At 45.5% G+C, this 21,646-nt stretch overlaps 1 protein-coding gene across 2 annotated transcripts in view; it reads left to right on the top strand.

The window, feature by feature from the left end:
* PLEKHM3 (pleckstrin homology domain containing M3) overlaps positions 1-21,646 on the top strand; it is a 127,631-nt gene that overhangs the window by 31,026 nt on the left and 74,959 nt on the right. For both annotated transcript variants that reach the window (XM_048869470.2, XM_048869471.2), the window contains 2 exons: positions 1,242-2,177; positions 20,495-20,640. In XM_048869470.2, coding sequence (XP_048725427.1) covers positions 1,242-2,177; positions 20,495-20,640 — 1,082 coding nt within the window. The remainder of the gene's footprint in view (positions 1-1,241; positions 2,178-20,494; positions 20,641-21,646) is intronic.

Genomic DNA, 21,646 nt, shown 5'->3' with positions numbered 1-21,646 from the left:
TCTGACCTGTGCTGTCTGGTGCTTTCAACCCAAGTTAGCTGGCCCAGGTGGGACTATAGGATAGAGTCTGGGTTCTGCTTACACTTGGGCTGGTAACCCACCCCACCCACTGTGCAGTGCGGATACAGGCTAAGCCACTTGAGTGCTCATAGCTCTTCAGTGTCTTCCCACAATTCCCCCTGCTGCACTCCAAAGGATAGACAAGTTCTCCCACAGTCCACTGGGAAAGAAGCATAGAGAAAGTAGTGTGTTTCTCAATACTTGAACTGCGTGGGAGGTTCTAGATCAAGGATCTGCAACCTTTGGCACAAGGTCCATCAGGGAAATCCGCTGGCAGGCCGGGCCGGTTTGTTTATCTGCAACATCCGCAGGTTCGGCCAATTGCAGCTCCCACTGGCTGCGGTTCGCCTCTCCAGGCCAATAGGGGCTGCAGGAAATGGCGTGGGCCAAGGGATGTGCTGGCCACCACTTCCCACAGCCCCCATTGACCTGGAGCAGCGAACCACAGCCAGTGGGAGCTGCGATCGGCTGAACCTGCGGACACTGCAGGTAAACAAACCGTCCCGGCCCGCCAGCGGATTTCCCTGAAGGGCCATGTGCCAAAGGTTGCCGATCCCTGTTCTAGATGGTAGGATGTATGGCATGTTCATAGATAGAGCCACTTGAGAAAGAACCTCTAGAAAATATTATACAGCTGAGCCTGGCCACTTTTTTTAATATGATTTAGCATTTTAGGGTTTCCATTTTTGCTATACCATGGGAGGCAATGTGGCCTAGTGGATAGGGCACTTGACCGGGGCTCAGGAGACGTGGGCTTTATTCCCAGCTCTGCCACTGACCTGCTGGGTGACGTTGGGCAAGTCACCTCACCTTTTCTGTGCCTCCAGTTCTCATCTGTAAAATGTGGTGGAATGATACTGACGCTCCTTGGTAAAGCACTTTGAGATCCACAACTGAAAAGAGCTGCAGGAAAGCTGGGTATTAATATGTTGATCATTTCATCTCAATCCTAATCTGCAGTTGGCTGCATGGATGTGTCAAGCTTTGCTTCTCCTGCATCATATGTCCCTGTTGAAAATATTTATTTGGGCCAAGACTGTCCCAGTCATACCAGTTCCCCTTAGAAATATCATAATACTTCATTTGGTGTGCCCAGGAATACTGGGCAATTGCTGTGAGCCAGAATGACTATAGAGTGAATTGTTGGGAAATAAGTAATTGTCTTGTTTGGTTTCTTCCAGAACACAAGCTGACATTCCCAAATATTCTGAAGAAGGGATACCTAGAAATTAGAAAGGACCATGACAGCTGCTGGCAGCCCTGTTATGCAGAGCTCACTCCATACAAACTGTACCTGTATTACCTTGACAGTAGTGGCAACCAGAATTTTCCTACCATGTATCCGCTTTCACATTTCCAAAGTGTCACTGTCACAGGCAGCACAGAAACAAAGATGGTGGATGCCGTTCTGTCGGATAACTCCCAGCTGCAGCTGAAGGCAGAGTCGCCGTGGGAGACTTTGGACTGGGGAAAGAAGCTTTGGGAGGTGGGGCATTCCTCTGTGCCATTGTTCATGAGGCAGCAGGAAGACCTAGAGGACTCACAGAAGCTGGACAACAACAGGGACCTTCCCCAGATTCATGGCTTACAAAAGAAGCCTGCTGAGCTTTTCCAGTGTACAGCTTTGAGCCAAAGTACAAAGGAGTACCAAAACATTCTCAGGTCAGGGACTCTTTATAGGTTGACGGTCCAGAATAACTGGAAAGCATTTACTTTTGTACTAAGCAGATCTTGTCTCATGGCATTTCAGCCCGGGAGTCTCGATGAAGACCCTCTCCTGAGCTATAACATTGACGTGTGCCTGACTGTCCAGACAGATATTCTGGATGACTGTGACTCTTGCTTTCAGGTCATTTTCCCTCAAGATGTCCTCCGGCTGCGTGCAGAGACCCGTCAGAGAGCACAGGAGTGGATGGAGGCCCTGAAATCTGCAGCCAACGCAGCCAGAAGTTTAGGTCCAAACCTGCAGGTTACTCTCAGAAACAAAGCCAGAGATCAGCCTCTGGGGAAAGTCTTTAGGCAGAGCAAGCGCCAGTCTGTGACCACCAGCTTTCTGAGCATTCTGACCACGTTGTCTTTGGAAAGAGGACTCACGGCCCAGAGCTTCAAGTGTGCAGGTAAGCGACTTCGTTGCAGTAGCTTTGCGCTCACATACTCTATATTGGATAAAATAGCAACTGCTTGTAAGTCCTTGTAAGGATTCATGCACATTTGTCCAGGAAATGGGCACTCATTTTCCATCCCTGTAACGCCACAGGCTGTGAAGGCATCAGATCTGGCTGGTTTTGGCCTGGTTAGCAGCCGAGTGGGGCATGTCTGAGAGAAACAGAAGGCGTTGTAAGGGCTGGTGCTGTAGGTGGCGCTCTTCTCTCTGAGTCACGACAGTTGACAGTGACAGAAACCGTAAGAACATCTCCTATCATATTAGGTTTTGTAAACCCCTTTTTAAATTAACCTTCTGCGTGTGGATAGATTGTTCTCTTTGGTTTTTTTTTAGTGTGTGTGTGTACAGTGCCTAACCCAATGAAATGGGCTAGGTTCCTGATAGCGCTAATGTAATAGAAATAATGCTGAAGCTAAATTCTGGAGCTAAGGTGCCCCTTTAATGACAACAAAGGCGTTACTTTACTTTAATGGCAATGAGGCATGAAGGCACAGCACTTTGCGATGTGATGTCATGCAATCTCTGATCCTAAGCAGGTTTGGGTAGGTATTGGATAGGGGATCTCAAAAGCACGCTGAGGGGCTACAGGAAGCGGTGATGATAGATAGTGCTTTTCCCTCTGAGTCGCCCAACATGTGAGGTGAAAGGTGTGAACTTCTAGGTGTAAACTTCAGGTCTTTGACCACTTATGGTTATTAGGAAGACTACAGCATTTTTGTAAGAGTAGGGTGTCAAGCCATTGTCTGGGACCAATTCCACTTTGAGTAACCATATTCTGTCTACCTAAGATTTACCCTTTAGCCTCAGCTGAATACACAAGTATTATTCACTTCCTCTTCCAACTTGTGCTGTGTTACTGTGAAGTGGCTGTTGCATTTCATTGGAGGTTTAGGTGATTCATAGGGAGGAAGTCTTGCCTAGTGGTTAGAGCACAAGACTGGGAGTCACAAATTCTGTATTCTCGTTCTGACTCTGCCACTGACTCATAGTGCATCATGAGGTGACTAGCAGAGACCTAAATTTTCAAAAGTGATTTGGGGTGCATTAGGTTTTGGGTGCCTACTTTAATATACCTTAAAAGAGTCTGATTTGCAGAAAGTGCTGAGCATGCCCCCCAATCAACAGGCCCCTTTAAAATGTCTCAAGTTGGGCACCTAACAATGGAGGCACCCAAAATCACTAGTCACATCTAGTCACTTTAGAAAATTTAGGCCTGTTAGTCTCTCTGTGCATGTTCCCCCATCTATAAAATGGGGATAAGAAATCCTACCAGACACAGATGGATTATGGGGATCAATTAATTGATGTTAGTAAAGCAATTTTGAGACCCTAAGGTTCTGGGCACTACAAAAGTGCCCGAGTAAACAGACCAGTATGTACGTGTACAATTGGAACTGCTCAAGGGTACTTTGTCATGGGCCCTTTCTATTCGCAGCTACTAGAGCTCCTCCTGTAACTCAAGTGATAGGGGCCTGTGTTTTAGGACCAAGAGGATCTGAGTTCTATGCAGCCCTCAACTATAGAACTTGCAGACTGTGTAATTTTTTCATTGCTGTCTCTTCTCTGAGTCTTTCCTTTCCAAAGAAGTTCAAGTTCAGCTCCTGGGCTTCAGGAGGAGACTCCCTGTTTGCTTGGATTATCGCGCCCTTCCTTCAGATACGGTCACCTGTCTGTGTGTGTTCTAGGCATGAGATCTAGATGTGTGCTTATCTGCTTTTTTCCTTCTCTGGAAGTGGATTTAATGTCACAGCCTCAAGCATCCATGTTTGTTTTGTTTGATTAATCGCAACCTTAATTCATTTGAGAACTGACTAGTTCAGGGTACAATTTAATTGGTGCTTTTGAAATTCCTACTACCTACATCTTTAGGGACCTAAATACCTTAAAAAATCTGGCCCTAAGTCTCCTGTACCTCAGTTCCCCATCTAAAAAATGGTGATAAGAGCCTTTCCCTACCTCATGTGTGTTGTGAGGTTAAATACATTATGGATAGTGAGGCACTCGGGCCCAGATCCTCAGAGGCATTTAGTCTCCCACCTTTGTTGAAATCAGTGGAAGTTAGGAACCTAAATAACTTGGAGGTTCTGGGCCTACAGTGATGGGGAGCCATACAAGGACCTGAGAGAGATCTGTCTAATCTGTTACCCATATGCAGTGATGTTGTAGCTGTGTCGGTCCCAGGATAATAGAGAGACAAGGTGGGTGAGGTAATATCTTTTATTGGACCAACTGCTGTTGGTGGGAGAGGCAAACTTTCACTCTAGAGCTGGAGAAGAGCTCTGTGTAAGCTCGAAAGCTTGTTTCTCTCAGCAGCAGAAGCTGGTCCAGTAAAAGCTATGACTTTATCTACCTGTTCTCTCTAATCTGTTACCTAGCAGTCAGGGTTTATTAAACTCCAGTGGAGGCAAAGTCAGTGGTCTCATTTTAAGATATTTTCAGGGTTTCCTTCTTCATTTTCTTCCTTTCTTCTTAATTCTCTTCACTTAGAACGTTTCTTTATTGAATTTTTTTTCTCCTTCAGTGCCACCATTTCATTGCTGCCTTGCTTCCAAGAAAGCTAATGAGCGTGTTGTCAGCGACCTCAGCAGGAGCAGGATCAGGCCATGGGAGAAAAACAAATAACCCGTCGTCTTTAATTTGAGAAGTATTTTGGGTATTCTGGATTTTATCCTGTGGGAGCAGCCTTTTGTGTGGGAAAGGATGGATTTCCTCTCTGAAACATGCTACATTGCATCTCAAGTCACTCAGACTTTCCCCGCAGAAATAAAGCACTCTGACCTTGCTGGAGCGTGAGTGCTGTTTTTAAGTTGTGTTCTGATTTTTAAAAAGCCACGTGTAGCTTTCATGATGCTCCGAGGCCAGGTCTGCACTACAGTCCTGTCTCAGTGTAACTACATTGCTCAGGGGTGTGAAAAACCCACGCCCCTGAATGACATCGTTATACCAACCTAACCTCCCCTCCGTGTAGACCAGGGATTTCAAACTGAAATCACCACGAGGGCCGCATGAGGACTAGTACATTGGCCCAAGGGCCGCATCACTGACACCTTTTCATATAAAGATACAAAAGCCCCCCCTGGCCCCTGCCCCGCCTCTTCCCACCCTTTCCCACCGCCATTCCAACCCCTTCCCCAAAGTCCGCACCACAACTCCGCCCCCTCCCTGCCCCTATTCCAACCCCTTCCCCAAATCCTCGCCCCTACCTCGCCTCCTCCCCTGAGCACGCGGCTCCCTGCTCCTCCCCCCTCCCTCCTGGAATGCGCTAAGTGCCGCCAAAGAGCTGCTTGGCGGCGGGAAGCGCTTGGTGGTAGACAGTGGAGCAGGGACACGGCATGCTGGGGGGAAGGGCGAGCGGCGGGTGAGGGAGCTTGGTGGCTGCAGGAAATAATTCCGGGGGGGGAGGGGTGCGGGGAGCTTGGCGGGACGCAACAAATAGAGCCACATGTTTGAGACCCCTGGTGTAGACAGTGCTATGGTGAGAGGAGAGCTTCTCCGGTCAACATGGCTACTGCCTCTCAGGGAGGTGGATTAACTACACCAATGGGACAGTCTCTCCTGTCGGCGTAGGTAGTGTCTTCACGAAAACACTGCAGCTGCACCAGTTCAACTGTATCGGAAGAAGAGCCCTGATGCTTATTTGTTAGACATTTCCTGTGCTTCCCTGATTTTTCAGAGGTGATGAGCAAGCATAGCTCCCACAGTAGGATTTATGGGCACTCAGCATCTCTGAGACTGAGAATCAGGTGACTGGGCATAATTTTAACTTGAATGTCAATATACCCATACACAACACCCAGTTTTAGAGAAGGGTTTATGTCCATAGTGCTGTCTTTTTTTCATTGTGGGCTGTGCCTGTCCCCCAGGTCCCGGAGAGTCAATTTGGAGCCTCTAGCTGCCACCACAATACAAATAAATAATAATAATTAATCATAACTGGGAAAATTCTATCCTGTTTGCTTCAGAGAGGAAAAGTTTGTGCCAAGGAGACTTTGGGGAATAAAGAGTCTTGAAGATCTCCATTGCTATACAGGCGGTTTCTGCTGTTTTACTTCATAGGCTGCTGTTTAACCTAACAGGACTGCTGTCTGTAATTACATCTTGTAGGCATTAAGAGCTTTCCCTCCCTACCCTGCCTCCTACCCCGGCTGCTGGGAGGGGTAATCTTGGAGGGGGGGGGGAGTTTTGCTGTGAATTCTTCAGCCATTTAGTGCAAATTCCTGTAATTACCGTCATTGTGTCGTTTCTGAATGGCACATAATACAGCAGAAGCCTTTCCTAATTGAGACCTTACAGGAGGTACAAATCCCTTCTTTGTTCAGCCTGCCAAATTAGTGCCGGAAAGTGGCAGGGTCCGAGTGGGAATCAAAGGCGAGCAACACAAAGATGGAACTTAAGGCTACAGTAATAACCCTCTCTTGTCCTTCAGGAAAAAAAGTAATGACCAATGAAAAATGAAGTTTTTTTGTTATAAATTCCCTTGACATGACAGCACCTCGGGGCTGCTTTATTTATTTAGCAAAAGTGATTAAACAGTAATACAACAGGGCAGTCCATTGTCTACCATGCTACCGCCCACCCTACAGACCCCTGCTGCCTTGGCTAATTGATTGACAATGAACCTCTGATAAAGAAGTTTGTTGGGAGGTTTGATGGGGTTCCCCCCCCCCACGTCTTTCTTTGTCTGGAGTTTCTTTTTGTTTGAATTGCACTCCACATTCCCCACTCCCCCCCCCTTCCTTTTAAAAGCTTTTCAGGGACAGCTCCCAGACAAACAGCTGACACTCACAAGCAGGTAGAGAAGAATGAAAACCTCTGTGCCTAGCTTTTGACAGGTTTATCTTGGGGGCTGACTAGCACTTTCCAACCATCGATATAAGCCAGGGCAGAAGTGTCAGACATAGCCACAGGGTGGAGGGGAAAGGGGGGACAGACTGTTGATGTGCTGGGGTGAGAAGGGTAGTTTAAAAAAACAGTTTTCCTTTGGTGGGAACTGATGCCTTAGCTTGGTCTGTGCATTGCCCCACACTGATGCCTTAGCTTGGTCTGTGTATTGCCCCACACTGGTTTCTCCTTCTTACTGTGGGGCAGGCCATTCCATTTCTCACATTGTGTTTTCAAGATGGGGAGCTAATATTTAGGCTGTTGATTAAAAGGATCGGGAGGGAGTGGAGATTTTTAAGACTGCATATATTTTATATGCTTTGTTGTGTGTACTCCTATTTGGCTCAGAAGACAAATATTTCCTGGAGAGAAAGTGGGATAATCTGCACATTCCTTTGGCCCCAAAAAGTCAGCCTCTCCTCGGTCTCTAATTAATGTGCCCCATGACTCTCTTCTTACAAGCGAGGAGCCGGATCCTGCACTGTGATTCCCTAGCACAAGTGCCCACACTGGTGGTGAATATGTGGAACTCCGTACAGGTGTAGGGTTCCGTGCTAGATGATCACACGGGATCAGAAGCCTGAGGCCCTGATCCTACAAACACTTAAGCACATGCATAATTTAACTCGGGGGACTGCTCCATGTGCATAAAGTTAAACACCTGCTTAAGTGCTTTGCCAGGTTGTGGTTCGAGCTAGTAAATGTCAAGCTTCATGGTTTGGCTTTTAACGTGCAGATATGGGAAAAGTTTACACAATCACAAGGTCCTTTTCTATTAATGGGTTGTGTCACAGATAGATCCGCTATTTAGTTACTTCGTTTGGATACAGGCAAAATCCCTGAATTTATCAGATTAGGAATATAGGATTTGCCAGCCTGGATCAAAGCATGTGTCCATCAAGTCCGGTGTCCTGCATCTGGCAGTGGCTAGTAGCTTATTCTCCAGAGGAAAGTGTAGCTACCCAGTCCCTGCAGTAAAGCACCCAGCTGTTTGTTCAATACTGTGGGGTCAAGGGGAAAGGAAGGAGCTTCTCCCATAGACCTAAGGGGATCAGATTACGCCTGGGGCTCCTAGCCCTTTTTTTGTCGTGCCACCAGTTTTGAAATGGACTCTGGTGAGATGAGCTGCCGTTTCCCCTGATCTCCTTGCACTGTGCTCTGGCATAGTTACTAGTCTCTTTCTCCTTTGTGGGCGGGGGTCTTTTTTCCCCACTTCATCTTTTTCTTTTTTACAATTAATTGTAATTAGATTAATAAAAGGAAACACACGCAGCTCGAACTGCCAGTCCTAATGAATATGTGCCTTCCATCCTGATGCAAAATGTGCTCAGTCTCTTTATTGTTGTAGTTTTCTATTTTCCCTCCTTGCTTTTTTTTTTTTTTTTTCCCTCCCACCGTTCTCTTTCCTGCTGTGCCAGGTGACTCCGATTCATTGTTCCCACACTTGCCAGAAAGATACACACTGCTGCTGGGGCTCCATAGACTTGGCTGCATGTGCTCTCTCTCCTAAGGTGAACGTCATGAGAGCAGAGAGGCAAGGGTTGGGCCAGCAAGCCTGCAGCCCTGTATGCATGAGCTACTACTGTGGCTGCCTGCAGTAGAGGCCACACAGGAGCAGCAGGTGGAAGGCTGGTGGCTTTCAAGGAGGCATTTTACCCATGGTTATGTTGTGATCACATTTCCACTGGTCGGGGGGATCTGGCAGAGCAGAAAAGAGGTCCTGGAGTTCTTTCTGCTAGCTAGAGCTAGTGTGGAGCTCACCCGCAGTTGGGAAAATGCTGTTTTTTGTCTTGCAGAATGAAATATGTTTACCCTTAATTTCCCTGCAAACCAGCAAATATTATTGTTCACAAAACTATTTAGTCACTTCAAAAAAAATCCAGCTACAGTACTGATTTGGTCTGACTTTCATTAAAACAATGGCTAGTGGACAGCTAGAGGTGCCCCTCCTTTGAATTCAGCAGATGCTTTGTAAGTTGTTGTTACGTCCTAGAAATTCAGTAGCACCTATCTTCTGAATTAAAAATCTTACAGGCCAAATTTCAATAAGCTGTTTGTGTGATACTATTATATCAGAAGGTCCTTTTAAAGACCTTCAGCCCCGGGTTATTGCAATTTCATTAATTCCATCCAGCAGCCCCTCAATCTTACCTATCTAAGGCATCTGCCTCTGTGGTGTCTAAATGCTGTACATATCCATTTATGTTCTATTTAGCGTAACCTCAGTTGATCTAATTTTTCTGTCTCTCCATGATTCCAGGGATTTTTCCTCATCTCCTCCTTCTGAGTCGCTATAACGATCCCTATGAGAGTGTGTGTTGCATTAAAAGATTGCATTTGTAATGGTGCATTATAAACCATTGTTTCTCATGGGTGTATAGCTGCCCTTTCAGAGCCCATGGAAATCAATAGAAAAACTTTCATTGAGTTCAGTGGAAGTAGGTTTGGGACCGTTAGGGCTCGGTCCTGCATTCCTTGTACTCATGTAAAAACTCCACTGGCCCTGTCTAGACTAGAATTTGGAAGGTGTTAGCTACACCTAGTCTGGACAAAGCCATTGGCTTCTGTGGGCTTTTCCAGGCAAAGGACTACCAGATGGGATTCTGAATTGGCTTGCAGGCGAAAGCTCAATTTGTCACATTCTCAGATGGATACAGGAGTAATTTTGCCTTGGTGTGCGATTAGACCTTTTGGGATTTATCCTGGCCCCCTGGCAGAGCCCCTCTGAGGTGAATGTGAATATTTAGAAACACGATGAGGCTACTGGTGATCAGTGCATTAGCAGTTTGAATGCTCCTGTTTGGGAAGATCACACAGGACGTATCAGATGATATCTCTCCTGCGGTGTTGATTGGCTAAGCGTGCCACATGTAACGAGAGGCGACGGCAGAAGCCATTTTCTTTTGGTTTCTAGAGGCAGGGTGTGTTTGTTCAGCTGAGCTTTCTGATCCAAGTCTAAGATGAACAGTGATTGTAAAACAGACATCCGATTCAATCTGCTCTCTTTGTCATCTGCTACATGTGTGCAGAATCGTCTCTTTATTCTTCTGACAAAAATAAGTTTTTACTCCCGTTATCCACAGTACTGGGAGGATGAGCTGGATTCTGTTCTGAGGTGAGCATCTCAAACAGAATTATTATCTAAGTTCCCATTTGCAGGGCCACAATTTTCCCTCTGTTATGCCTTTGCAACCTCAGGAGTGTGACTGAGGTTGCATTGAGAAAAGGAGTACTTGTGGCACCTTAGAGACTAACAAAGTTATCTGAGCATAAGCTTTCGTGAGCTACAGCTCACTTCATCGGATGTAGCTCATGAAAGCTTATGCTCAAATAAATTGGTTAGTCTCTAAGGTGCCACAAGTCCTCCTTTTCTTTTTGCAGATACAGACTAACACCACTGCTACTCTGAAACCTGAGATTGCATTGCATTTCCAAGCCCTTTGGAGCCATTACAAACGCCGTAACACAACGGTCACAGCTCACTTAATGTGGTTTTGTGTCCATTTATCCTGTGGACCCCGTTTGTGTGTGACTAGAGAGCCGCTAGAGCATATGAGATGCATCTGTTGTGGATGTTGTTGTGTCTGACCAGGCAAATGCCAAAAGCAGTGTCTTAGAGAGACATGGTGTGTGAGGCAGTTCTGTTGGCGAAAGAGACAAGCTTTTAAGCCTATACAGAGCTCTTCAGCCAGCCCTGAAGAAGAGCTGCGTGTAAGTTCAAAAGCTTGTCTCTTTCTCCAACAGGGGTGGTCTAATAAAAGGTATTACCTAACCCACCTTATGTCTCTATATCCTGGGACCAACACAGCTACAACAGCACTGCAAAAGCAGCATCTGTAAACGTCCTATTCCCACACGCATTGTGGTAGGAAAGGCATTGTCCGGAAAACAGTTAAGGAACCGCAACAGAAAACTGAACGATGTAGAGAGAGCTTCTGAGCCTCAGGGGTTACATTTTCCAAACAAGTAATTTTATGAGATATGACTTTATTCTGTCAGGCTGAGAAATCGGGATAGTCAATCCAGGCAGCTTTCACTCATCAAAGCAAATTACGGGCTAAATTAGAGGCTGACTACTACATGGATAGTTAATGGGCTTCATAAATCTTCATATGCATCTGTAAAGCATTAAGCATACCTTTGTTGCTAAATGAAATATACGTGCAAATGCTATAACTGACATAGTGACTAGCGAGAGGAAATTCACCTGAACAAAGACCTGTCAAAACTAAAAGAATTTGCTTTTAATAACCACACACAACATAGGGCAGCAATTACCCAAGATAGAGGTACAAACCACCCTTTGCATCTAAACTGAAGTACTGTTGAGGCGCTCTAAATAAGCAGCCACTGTATCAAAGAACACAAACTCTGCAAACCACGAGGTCTACAATGAGTTGAAAGTCAATGAGAAAACAGGGTGGGGCTAAGTGCCCCTTCAATGAACCGCAGAGCAAAAATGAAAATTGAGTTAAGTACAGGTTTTTCAGCTGAATTCCCCACGAGGCCCTGATATTGCAAATGTTTATTGCCCGTGCTTAGCTCTACGAACACGAGGAGCTTTGCAAAGTGACTGTTTGCATGTGTAAAGTTAAACGTGGGTGTAAACATTTGCAGGATCCGGGATGTAATTTTTAGTTATTCTTAAATTATTTTTCTCCCTCTGCCTGCTGGACTGGCAGTATTGGCTAGTCAGCGTGTATGTTCCATTAGGAATTAATCACGTACATTGCTAAGAACATAGAAAGTTAAGGAAACCCACTGCTCATGAAGACTGGAAGGTGGTAACTTGAGGTGGCCATATCAAACTCTGTGCCATTTTCCTTTCCTCTCCTTTACGCTGTTTCTAACTTCTGACTCCATGTCATGGATGTGACAAGATCGCAGAGTCTCGTTCTTCAGACACCGAGCAGGGCACTTGATGAAAAGAAGGAAAACTGGTTCTATCAAAAGCTAGACTGCCCCTTTCTGCTTCGCTACAGACCTCTTCCAGCCCCTGCGTGCCAGTGGGTTAAAAAAAATAGTACATTTGTCTGTCTAGATAACTCTAGGCCTGTCATTATCATAGTATCCGAGCACCTTACCATACCCCTGTGAGGTAGGGAAGTCGTACAGTCCCTGCTGCAAATGAGGAACTGAGACACAGAGAGTTTAAGGTTGAGAGTTTCAAAGCCACCTAAAGGATTTAGATTCCCATTTCCCATTCCTGGACATCCAAATTCCCTCGGCAGATTGGAAAATCTCCACCTAAGCCCCAGGTCTCACAAGAAGTCTGTGGCAGAGGCAGGAACTGAACCTAGGTCACCTGTATCCTAGCCCAGCCCCTTAACCACGAGCCCCCCTTTCCTAGCATACGAGCACCCTGGCTCTAGGAAAGATGTGCATTATGAATCCTTGTGTCGTCCAGTTTGTTTGGGCTCTTTCCTCCCACAGAGTTAGAACTAGAAAAAAAGCCTATTGACGCTGGTACTGCGATTCTGCCAGCAGAGACATTACTAAGCCCAGAGTGGTTCACTGCTGTACACAGCACTCTGTTGCTGCTATTTCTGCAGCCCCTCTTTTTCCTCCCTTGCCTTCCTATTCAGGACTAGCCCCATGTTCTTTGACATGTTTGAGGTGAAAGCTCACCTTGTGCTTGTTTTTCCCCATTGCAAAGACCATACCCACTGCTACATGTTTCCCAGCCATATCTACTTTCCAATACCCATTAGTCAGGGATGGTTCAGGTACGATAGTACGTTTCCTCCTCCTTTGGCTTCTCCTATAGGGGTTCATACATGCCCATCAAGTGTAAAAATGAGCTTGCTAGGAAATCGAATGTATGATGCAAAGTCTCTTTTTGGGGGAGCGGGGGCCGAGGTGCAAGAGGGCAATCTGTTTGCTGACCCTTCCCCTCACTGGGAAGACCCGTGTTCACTTAACACTGTCTCCTTAAAGAGGTCAATTGTCCCTAATTCTCTCATTCAGCCTCAGAAGGTTTACAATTAGGAAAAGGCAGTGCTTTCTTTTCCAACGAACGTGATGGCAGGTTTTGTGTTCTAACCCTTAGATGCAGAGTCTGAATTTCAAAGGCATTAAACCCTGTGCTGCCCCTTCTCCCCTCCTCCTTTTTTAAAAGAACAAATAGCATAATTGGTGTGTGCCACAGAAATATATTTGTTGCTCTACATTGCTTTGAACCACGTAACATCAAAGGAATCCACTGCTTTCATAACTTGATTTGAAAGAGTTGTAGAAATAACCACCATTATGAAACACAGCAGATAACACGGTTCAAGGAGGGGAAAGGAGAGAGATTTTCTTAGAGCAGTCTGTAAGGTGGAGGAAGACAGAGGTACAGTGACCGTGGCCAGATCCAGAAAGAAAGCAATGTGTGCAAATTTTACTTGGCTGTTCCAAATGTGCAGGTTGTAGCTGACACTAAGACCTTCAGCGTCGTGTGAAATACATTGTAACCAAGTCAGAAATGTGTTTCCGAGGACCTGGAAAACAAATGCGAAACTAACAGGACAAGCGCGACTGGAATGGGTGAAACAAACAGTACAAGAACGGACAGCTGCTTTAGCAGAAATGGCTTTCCTTTGGGAGGATCCCCTTCACTATAAAATATAGGAGACGATTGGCCAGGCACTCTCTGTGAGGGCTCCAGGATGCTGGAACTTGCTCCTATCTTTGGTCCGTAGTAGCCTGAATTTGGTGACCTTCCGGGCATGCTGCCCAAGACGTCTGTTTGAGAGAGTGTGTGGAGAGGGCTGAGGGTATCGTACCTAGACGAATGTGAAGTCTGTCACAGCTAGAATCTGTTCTCTAACTCAATAAATTAGGACTTATTCCCATATCCCCTCTGTAGTCCAATAAGAATGGCAGATGTGAATAGCTGTGCATTAAGATGAGAAACCCTGTGACTTATGCTGCCCCGTGAAAGGCAGAATGAACTGTATGGAGAGACAAAAAGTAAAATCTAGATTGGGGTGAGGGGGTAGCTAGCTGTTTTTGCATGTGAGTGGCTGGCTGAGCTCCTGCTGAATGGATCATTTTAATGCTGCTGAGATTCATTGTATTGTTAAGGGTGTCTTAGGTGCCTACAGCCTTGGAAGGGCATTTTTTAGCTATTGTTTACATAGAAATAAATAAGTAAATAGGTTACCAGGTGAGGAATGTAGATTTCAGCACATACAGGGAGTGTATCTGAGACTGTTTATCTTTCGTCCACGTACCGAGAATCCTCGCACTGTACATTACTATATGCAGCCTGTTATCGGAGCAGAGAGAACGGCCACAGCCACCATGTGCTTCAGCAGAGAGGTAGGGAGTGATCTCTTACCCACAAGACACTTGCTTTAAGTCTGCCCACCCAACATGTCTCTAGGAACTGGAGGACCAAGAACTCTGAGGTTACCTAAACTCCACGGACCTATGGTTGCAATTAGTTGGGCTGATCTCTGGGATTTGGCATAGAGTCTTCTCTCCCATGGTTTGACATTACCAGCAGTGTCTGCTGCATAATTTAAGTCACATTCAAAACCTCCACGGTGCGGTTTGAAGGCCTGACCTTGCAAACATTTCCTCAGGTGAGTAAGCCTTATTCACATAAGCAGTCCCACTGATTTCAAACCATGAGCGACAACTGCTCCTGTAAGTAAAGATTTGCAGGATTGGGGCTCACCCGCTCATTGGGGTGAATTTCACTCCTAATTAACTGTGATGTGGTGAAAAATCTCTAGTGAAGTGGAATGAACACCCCAGAGTGCTTCAGTGGATTGCAATAGGACTGTCATAAGGAACTTCTGTTCAGCCTGGCGTTCGCATCTAGCTCCAGCACGTTGCAAGAGGATAGGCCTTAAAATGGTGACATCCTGCTTTGTAGTGAAATTATTTTCGATCATTTTTGGAACTCTCAGAGGTATAGTTTAATTTATTTCCTCCTTCCACCCAGTGAGTTGGACTTAAGGTACAAATGCAAACTAACATCCTATGTGGAGAGATACAAAACACAGTTGCAGTAAGACTTGGGAAACTTTCCAGAATAGTGTTTCTGGCAAATACCGGGTCATCTGTAACGTTTATAAAGCTTTTAATAGCGCTCAGTTGGGAGTGGACTATATAATTCACTCGTGGCTTCACCATGCATGAATAAATCAGCCAGTACAAACTCAAGAGAATAAAATTGCGCATGTTACTGTATTTCATCCAGTTTATAAGAGAAGGCTACATGGAATAAATGCAAAAACTGTAACTAGTTAGTGCACAGACTCTGAGTCTTCTGTGCTCACACCGTGATTTGAAATTCTGAGGCAGATGACAAAAAGGGATTTAGATCCTTCGCTGCCGCTCTTTTGTAAGGCGGGGGCACTGCAGTGTTTACTGTACCGAGGTGTATTGCTAATCAAACATTATCGTACTTTATGAGCTGTTGCCATTCTGCTCGGGAAAGGTGCGTGTTCACTTTAATCAGACTTCTCCATCTTGCCCTTTGAGAGGAGGGGTGTCATTCTGTGTTTTCTTTTCAGAGAGGCAAGACTTACCTCTGTTATGCTTTTAAAAACATCGGTACCCTAGCAACAGTGAGTCCATTCTACCGGCATCTTGCAGTGCTGATAGAAAGGCATGTCAGACAAACAGAGTGTACTTTTTAAAAAAAAAAAAAAATCTCTTCAGCTGTTCTAACACCGCACCTTTATGTATTAACACACATCTTTTTTTAGTGGTATGGTTGATCTATGCAGAGTTCACCACCTAGGTGTGCTACCTAACTTTATACATAAAAACACAGCGAGACGTGGCCATGTGAAAACTCTCGTAAACTGGTGAATATGGAAGCAGTTTGTTAAATAAATAAGCCAGCGATCCTACCCCAGATAAATGTTTGTTGAGCGTAGATGGGAGTATGAACATATTGGACTATTTCTAGGGCTACAAAATTGCATAGTCACATCAGATTTACTTGTCTCTTAGACAAGGTAAATTTGCTACTGGGGGCTGGTTGTAAGGGATGTGGTCAAAGTGTTTGTGCCCCAAATTTGGCCTTAGTTTAAAATTGTGTGTCATCCGGTCATGGTAAATGTTCTTCGTAGTTTCATTTTTCAAATCCATCGTTCTGATATTGGAAAGGAAAGCAATGTTGTGGGCATACATGAGGTAGAATCGTCCAGTATCGAGGGCACAGGGACTGGGAGACACTAAATGGGACTCCGTTTCCAGCATTGCCGCTGACTAGTTGTGTGATGTTGCGCAAGTTACTTACTATAGGGCCAGACTATTAAAAGGTTCTGGTTATTCTGGGTGCCACCATTTTTGGAAGACAGCTAAATTCTGATTTTTCAGAGGTGTCTGGTACCTGCAGCTCCCAGGGATTTTAAATACAGGCCTGGGAACTCAGCACCTTTGAAAATCAGTCCCCAGGTATTTCAAGTTGGGCACCCAAAATCAGTAGACACTTTTTTGGAAAAAGTGGGCCTTGTGCCTCAGCTTACCCATCTGTATCATGGACATAATATCTACTTTTGTAACTCTCTTTGAGATGCCTGGATGGAAAATGTTCTAGGAGAGTTGATGTTAATAATTCATGACTTTTCATTTTATGTGCTATCCTGATCATAGCATGCCATGTCATAGCGTGTCATGTTTTTAGTTTGGGCCCAGCAATAAGTGCTATATCTTTTTTTCAATTGTCTTTTTAAAATTGCATTTTTTAATTTTCAGCTAAAAAAACCACTTTTCTTTTATATTCATCTGTCACGAGTAGGTTATGCTTAGGGCCTGTTCTTCATAATAGCCTTTTTATAAGGCTTGTTCTACCCTAAAAGTAGAGTGGATAAGCTGGTTATTTTAGTTCATGTTCAAGAATTGCCGACTTCTCATAGGACACTTTGGAAAGTGTTTGTTAGCGAAGTTCTGCTGATATGGCATGTATCACGTTATCAGGTTTTTGTTTTTCTCCCCTTGTATCTCACAAGTAAGGATGCTTTCATGATAAGGAGATATTTCTTGCTTCGGAGTTAATCTGCTCCTGCTGCTAATTGCTGATTTGGGGGTCTTGCAAACCTTTATACACAGATCTCCTCATTGAGTTCAATAGACTACTCGCATAAGTTGCGGTTTTCAACGTAGGTTCCTTAACATCCTCTGTGATCTCACAGACGTCTCCACAGCAACTCATCATGATGTCACAGGGACTTGGTGATGGCAGCGTGGCAGAAGCACGTGAATCCCTTGGCCACAAAGATCCTGTTCTGATGCCCATGTTCTTAGTAATGAAAATGCGAGAAGAAAGGAATGTAGAAATATGATTTATAAATACTTTTAAAACATTTTTTAGTTTTCTGTTAGGCATCAGGGCTTTCAACGATTGTCAAGTGTGTGGAGGGAAAAGTTCTTGAAATATGGCTTTTTAAAAAAAAATAAATAGAATCCAATATCAGAAGAATTTTTTAAAAAGCCGTATGGCACTTAGTTTGATTTATTCAAACATACTGTGAGTGGACTATTTTCTCCCTAACTGGGAACTTAACACATATTATCACCTACCGTTGATCTGAGCACCTTGCCAGCGTTGGGGCTGGTCTACGTTAGAAAGTTAGTTTGTCCCAGCTACATTGCTTAGGGGTGTGAAAAGTTCACATCCCTTAGAGATGCCGTGAAGATGGAGCTAACCCCCAGTGCAGACTGCGCAAAGTCAATCGAAGAATTCCATCGACCTAGCTACTGCCTCTCAGAGAACTCCTTCCATCGCTGGAGATAGTGTCTACGCCCCAGCGTCCTGTGCCGCTGTAGCATTCTTACGGTAGATACACATTTAGTGTAGCTGCATTAAAGTACGGGCATTAAAGTACTTTTCTCGGTATGGGTTTGTCTGTGGGGACCTGCTGCAAGCTACGCCGGCAGGACAGTTACATCGGATTAAGTTGCATCTGTAGTAGGAGGATAATGATTTAGTTGGGGATTGGTCCTGCTTTGAGCAGGGGGTTGGACGAGATGACCTCCTGCGGTCCCTTCCAACCCTGAGGTTCTATGTGGGTTTGCTGGTACAGCTATACCGGTATAGCTACGCTAGCAAAATTTTTTTAGTGTAGACAAGGCCAAAGTAGCATCAGATACTGAGGTGGGGGAAGAGAAGTCGTTTTATTTAGGCCTAGACCAGTGATTCTCAAACTTTTTTTTTTCTCGCGGACCACTTGAAAATTGCTGAGGGTCTCGGCGGACCACTTACTGATCTTTCCAAATGCTGTTTGTACTGTTAGCTAACTACTGTAACCGCTTTGGATAATAATTAACTATTTTTGTTCTACAAATAAAAGCACACAACTCATATTTTAATATCAGTAGTCTTACCTTTCTAATGCGATGGATGTGCCCTCTCTCCCCTGCTGCAGCAGCCGCAGAGCTGAGGCTAGTAAGGAGGGGGGGGTCTTTCCCTCTCTCCCCCAGGGGAGCAGCCCCCAAGCTGGGGCTGGGAAGGAGGCGGGGGTCTCTCCCTGGCAGCCGCAGCCCTGGAGCTGGGAAAAGTTGCCTCTTTCTCTGGCCACTGCAGCCCTGCACATCCCAAATTTCCCCACCCCCTCTTCTCACCCCACTGCCCCCTCCTGCCTACCACCATTCCCCCGAAGGCCACCACCTCACCTTACATGTGCGTCTTCTCCAGGGTCCAGGCATCTAATTAATGGAGCCACGCCTGTGCGGCTCCACTAATTAGGTGGGTGGCCCTTCATTCTCTCGTGTGCAGCTGCCCAGGCGCGCACCTTAGAGGGAACTATCCACGGACCACCTGAATGGAGCTCGTGGACCACTGATGGTCCACGGACCACAGTTTGAGAACCTCTGGCCTAGACTACACTAGAAAAGGTTTGCCTTCACCAGTCTAGCTATACTGGCAAATCCTCCTAGTGTAGATGTAGCTTACCAGTGTAATTTATTGTTGTTTCCAGAATGAAATAAGTTATAATGGCAAAAGCACTGCATCTATACTTGGGCTTTTGCTGGCATAGACGTGATAAAAAATCACAGCCCAAACCAATGTTGTTATACTGACAAAAGAGTCTTGTGTAGACCTGGCCGTAGATTGCAGTCTCTTCAGGGCAGGGATTGTCTCTCACTGTGTAGGTACACAATGAGCCTGATCCTGGTTGGGCGCTCCGTAATACAAATAAGTGCTACCATAATACAAGTAATTATTAATAATGAACACAACAAAGGGAAAAGAAGAAATGTACCCATGTATCCTTCCCAATGTATATATGTTTACAACAACCCATGGCATCTAATTAATAAAACTAGTCCTCCCTGTTGCTAATATGGTGGTTATTGTTTGCCATTGTACTGTGTGGTTTACTTGTACGTGCCAATTCAGTTCCCCTTGTGTGATCATTGTATGCCAGTTCAGTGCCCATTGTTAGAAGATGGCTAGCTTGCTCTCATCCAGTCAGCAACAGATAAAGGATTTTGCAATGGGAGGGAGGGTCTAGTATGCAAATAAATGATGTTATGTAAGTTGGTGGTATGCATCTGTATGAAAGACGTGGTATTAATGGTTTGCTCAAGCAGCTCTCTCTAGATCATGGCTGTCTTGCAGAACTGTCCTTTTTTCAAATGAAAAATATTGCTGAAAATTACAATGTTGACTCTCTTTCAAAGTAAACAACAGAAGTCAAACATCTGATTCGGGGGGACAACGAGAGCGATTCCCCATGAAGGAAGATGTGTTTGCTCATTTGTCAGGACCAAAACCAAATGAGACTGATGTTGATATTGTCCAAGCAGAGTAGGGTCTGGGGCGGAGCTGGCAACCCTTGCTCCTCTCTTTTCCTTATTTGGCTACCAAGACTGGAGTTTGAGATTTACCTTTAATCCCTGAAACATCTCACAATCTGACAGCCACCTAAACCAGCACTTTCTAACCAGTTTCAGATGTTTATGATATCAGCAGTTCTTATGATAGACACACAAAATCCTGAACCCAGGATTTGGGCTGTAAAAAAAAAAAAAAAGACAGTGATTTTCCAGGTATGTTGTTTTTGTGTGTCTGTCAGGTCAAAATCCTGAGCGGATCTCAGTTGTTGAAGTGCCCAGCTTTGAGACAGGTAGGAATGGACTGCTGAGTACCCACGGTTCCTGTTGACTTTGGTTGGAGTGGTAGGTGCTGCTCAGTACCTGTGAAAATCCGGTGTAAGTCTCTCAAGTTGTGCACCCAAAATTAGTAGACATTTTTGAAATTTGGACCAGAATGCTGAATTATCCACATATATTCTGTTATTTGCAAGGGATATGAAACAGTTCATCTTCTAAAACCGCTCTCATCTGGGAAGTGGTTAATTAACTCCCTCATCGCACCCTATGAAACATCATTAGCAAAGGATATAAAATGGATATTATTTTCTTCTTTCCTTTTCCCAGGTTGTCAGCGCTCCATAGGCTTGTCCAATGGAAAAGCCAAGGTGTGCGGTTACAGCGGATGGTATTACTGCATCACCTGCCATGTGGATGACAACTTTCTAATCCCCGCACGACTGGTTCATAATTGGGACACTTCAAAATACAAGGTAATCTTCACCTGTGTTGGTTTGAGAAGAAATACACTGAATGCCACGTAACAGAAACACAAATGACGCTGAAGGTTAAAATCTAATTTTACAGTTGACTAATATTATCCAGTCAATTACATTCCTGACCGGGGCGGGAGAGGTCGTGCCCAGCGGTTGGAGTGGGAATCCAAGTCGGAAGTCGGAGCTGAAGGTCAGAGCTGGGTTACCTGGGTTGAGGCAAGGCAGGAGCAGGGCTGGGTCCCAGTCAGGAACAAGGCAGGAGCAGGACTGGAACAAAGAGGAGCCAGCCTAGGAACAGGCAGGTGCAGGTGCTGTAGCAGCTGTGGGCAAATGTTTTAAGCAGCCGCCGAACTGCTGCTAGGCTTAAGAGCAGGTCTGCTGACTCTTCCCATCTAGAGGTGGTGACTTCCTGAGTTCCTGGAGGGCGCTCGACCCCCCACTCCACCCCTTCACCCAAGCCCCCATCGCTGCCCTATCTCTTCCTACCCCTGCCCTGCCCCACCTCTTCCTGCCCCCGCACTCCCCTCACCCCCAGCGCCTCCTGAATATCACTGAACAGCTGATAGCGGTGGGCAGGAGGCGCTGGGAGGGCGGGGAGGAGCTGAGTGGCGGGGCTGCTGGTGGGTGCTGAGCACCCACTCTTTTTTTTTCCCATGGGTGCTCCTGCCCTGGAGTGCCCATGGAGTCGGCGCCTATGTCACCATCAGGCTGTGTAGCCAATCATTTAGCCGACTACTCGTTAGATTGCCCAGAGACTAGCTCTGTTGCTGGCCCTGATTCTTGAGAGTTCATCTGTCCCCTACTCACATGTCTCGCCTACTCAGTCTGTTACCCCTCCACAGCACGTCTTCAAATCTGCAGAAGCCACCTCAATGTCTCTTTCCTGTTTCAGAGTAACAGCCGTGTTAGTCTGTATTCACAAAAAGAAAAGGAGTACTTGTGGCACCTTAGAGACTAACCAATTTATTTGAGCATGAGCTTATGAGTCATTATGCAAGGTAGC

The sequence above is a fragment of the Caretta caretta genome, chromosome 11, assembly GCF_965140235.1.
Source record: "Caretta caretta isolate rCarCar2 chromosome 11, rCarCar1.hap1, whole genome shotgun sequence".
Taxonomy (NCBI): domain Eukaryota; kingdom Metazoa; phylum Chordata; order Testudines; family Cheloniidae; genus Caretta; species Caretta caretta.
Note: the sequence above shows the minus strand (reverse complement) of the source record. Positions and strands in the feature narration are given on the sequence as shown.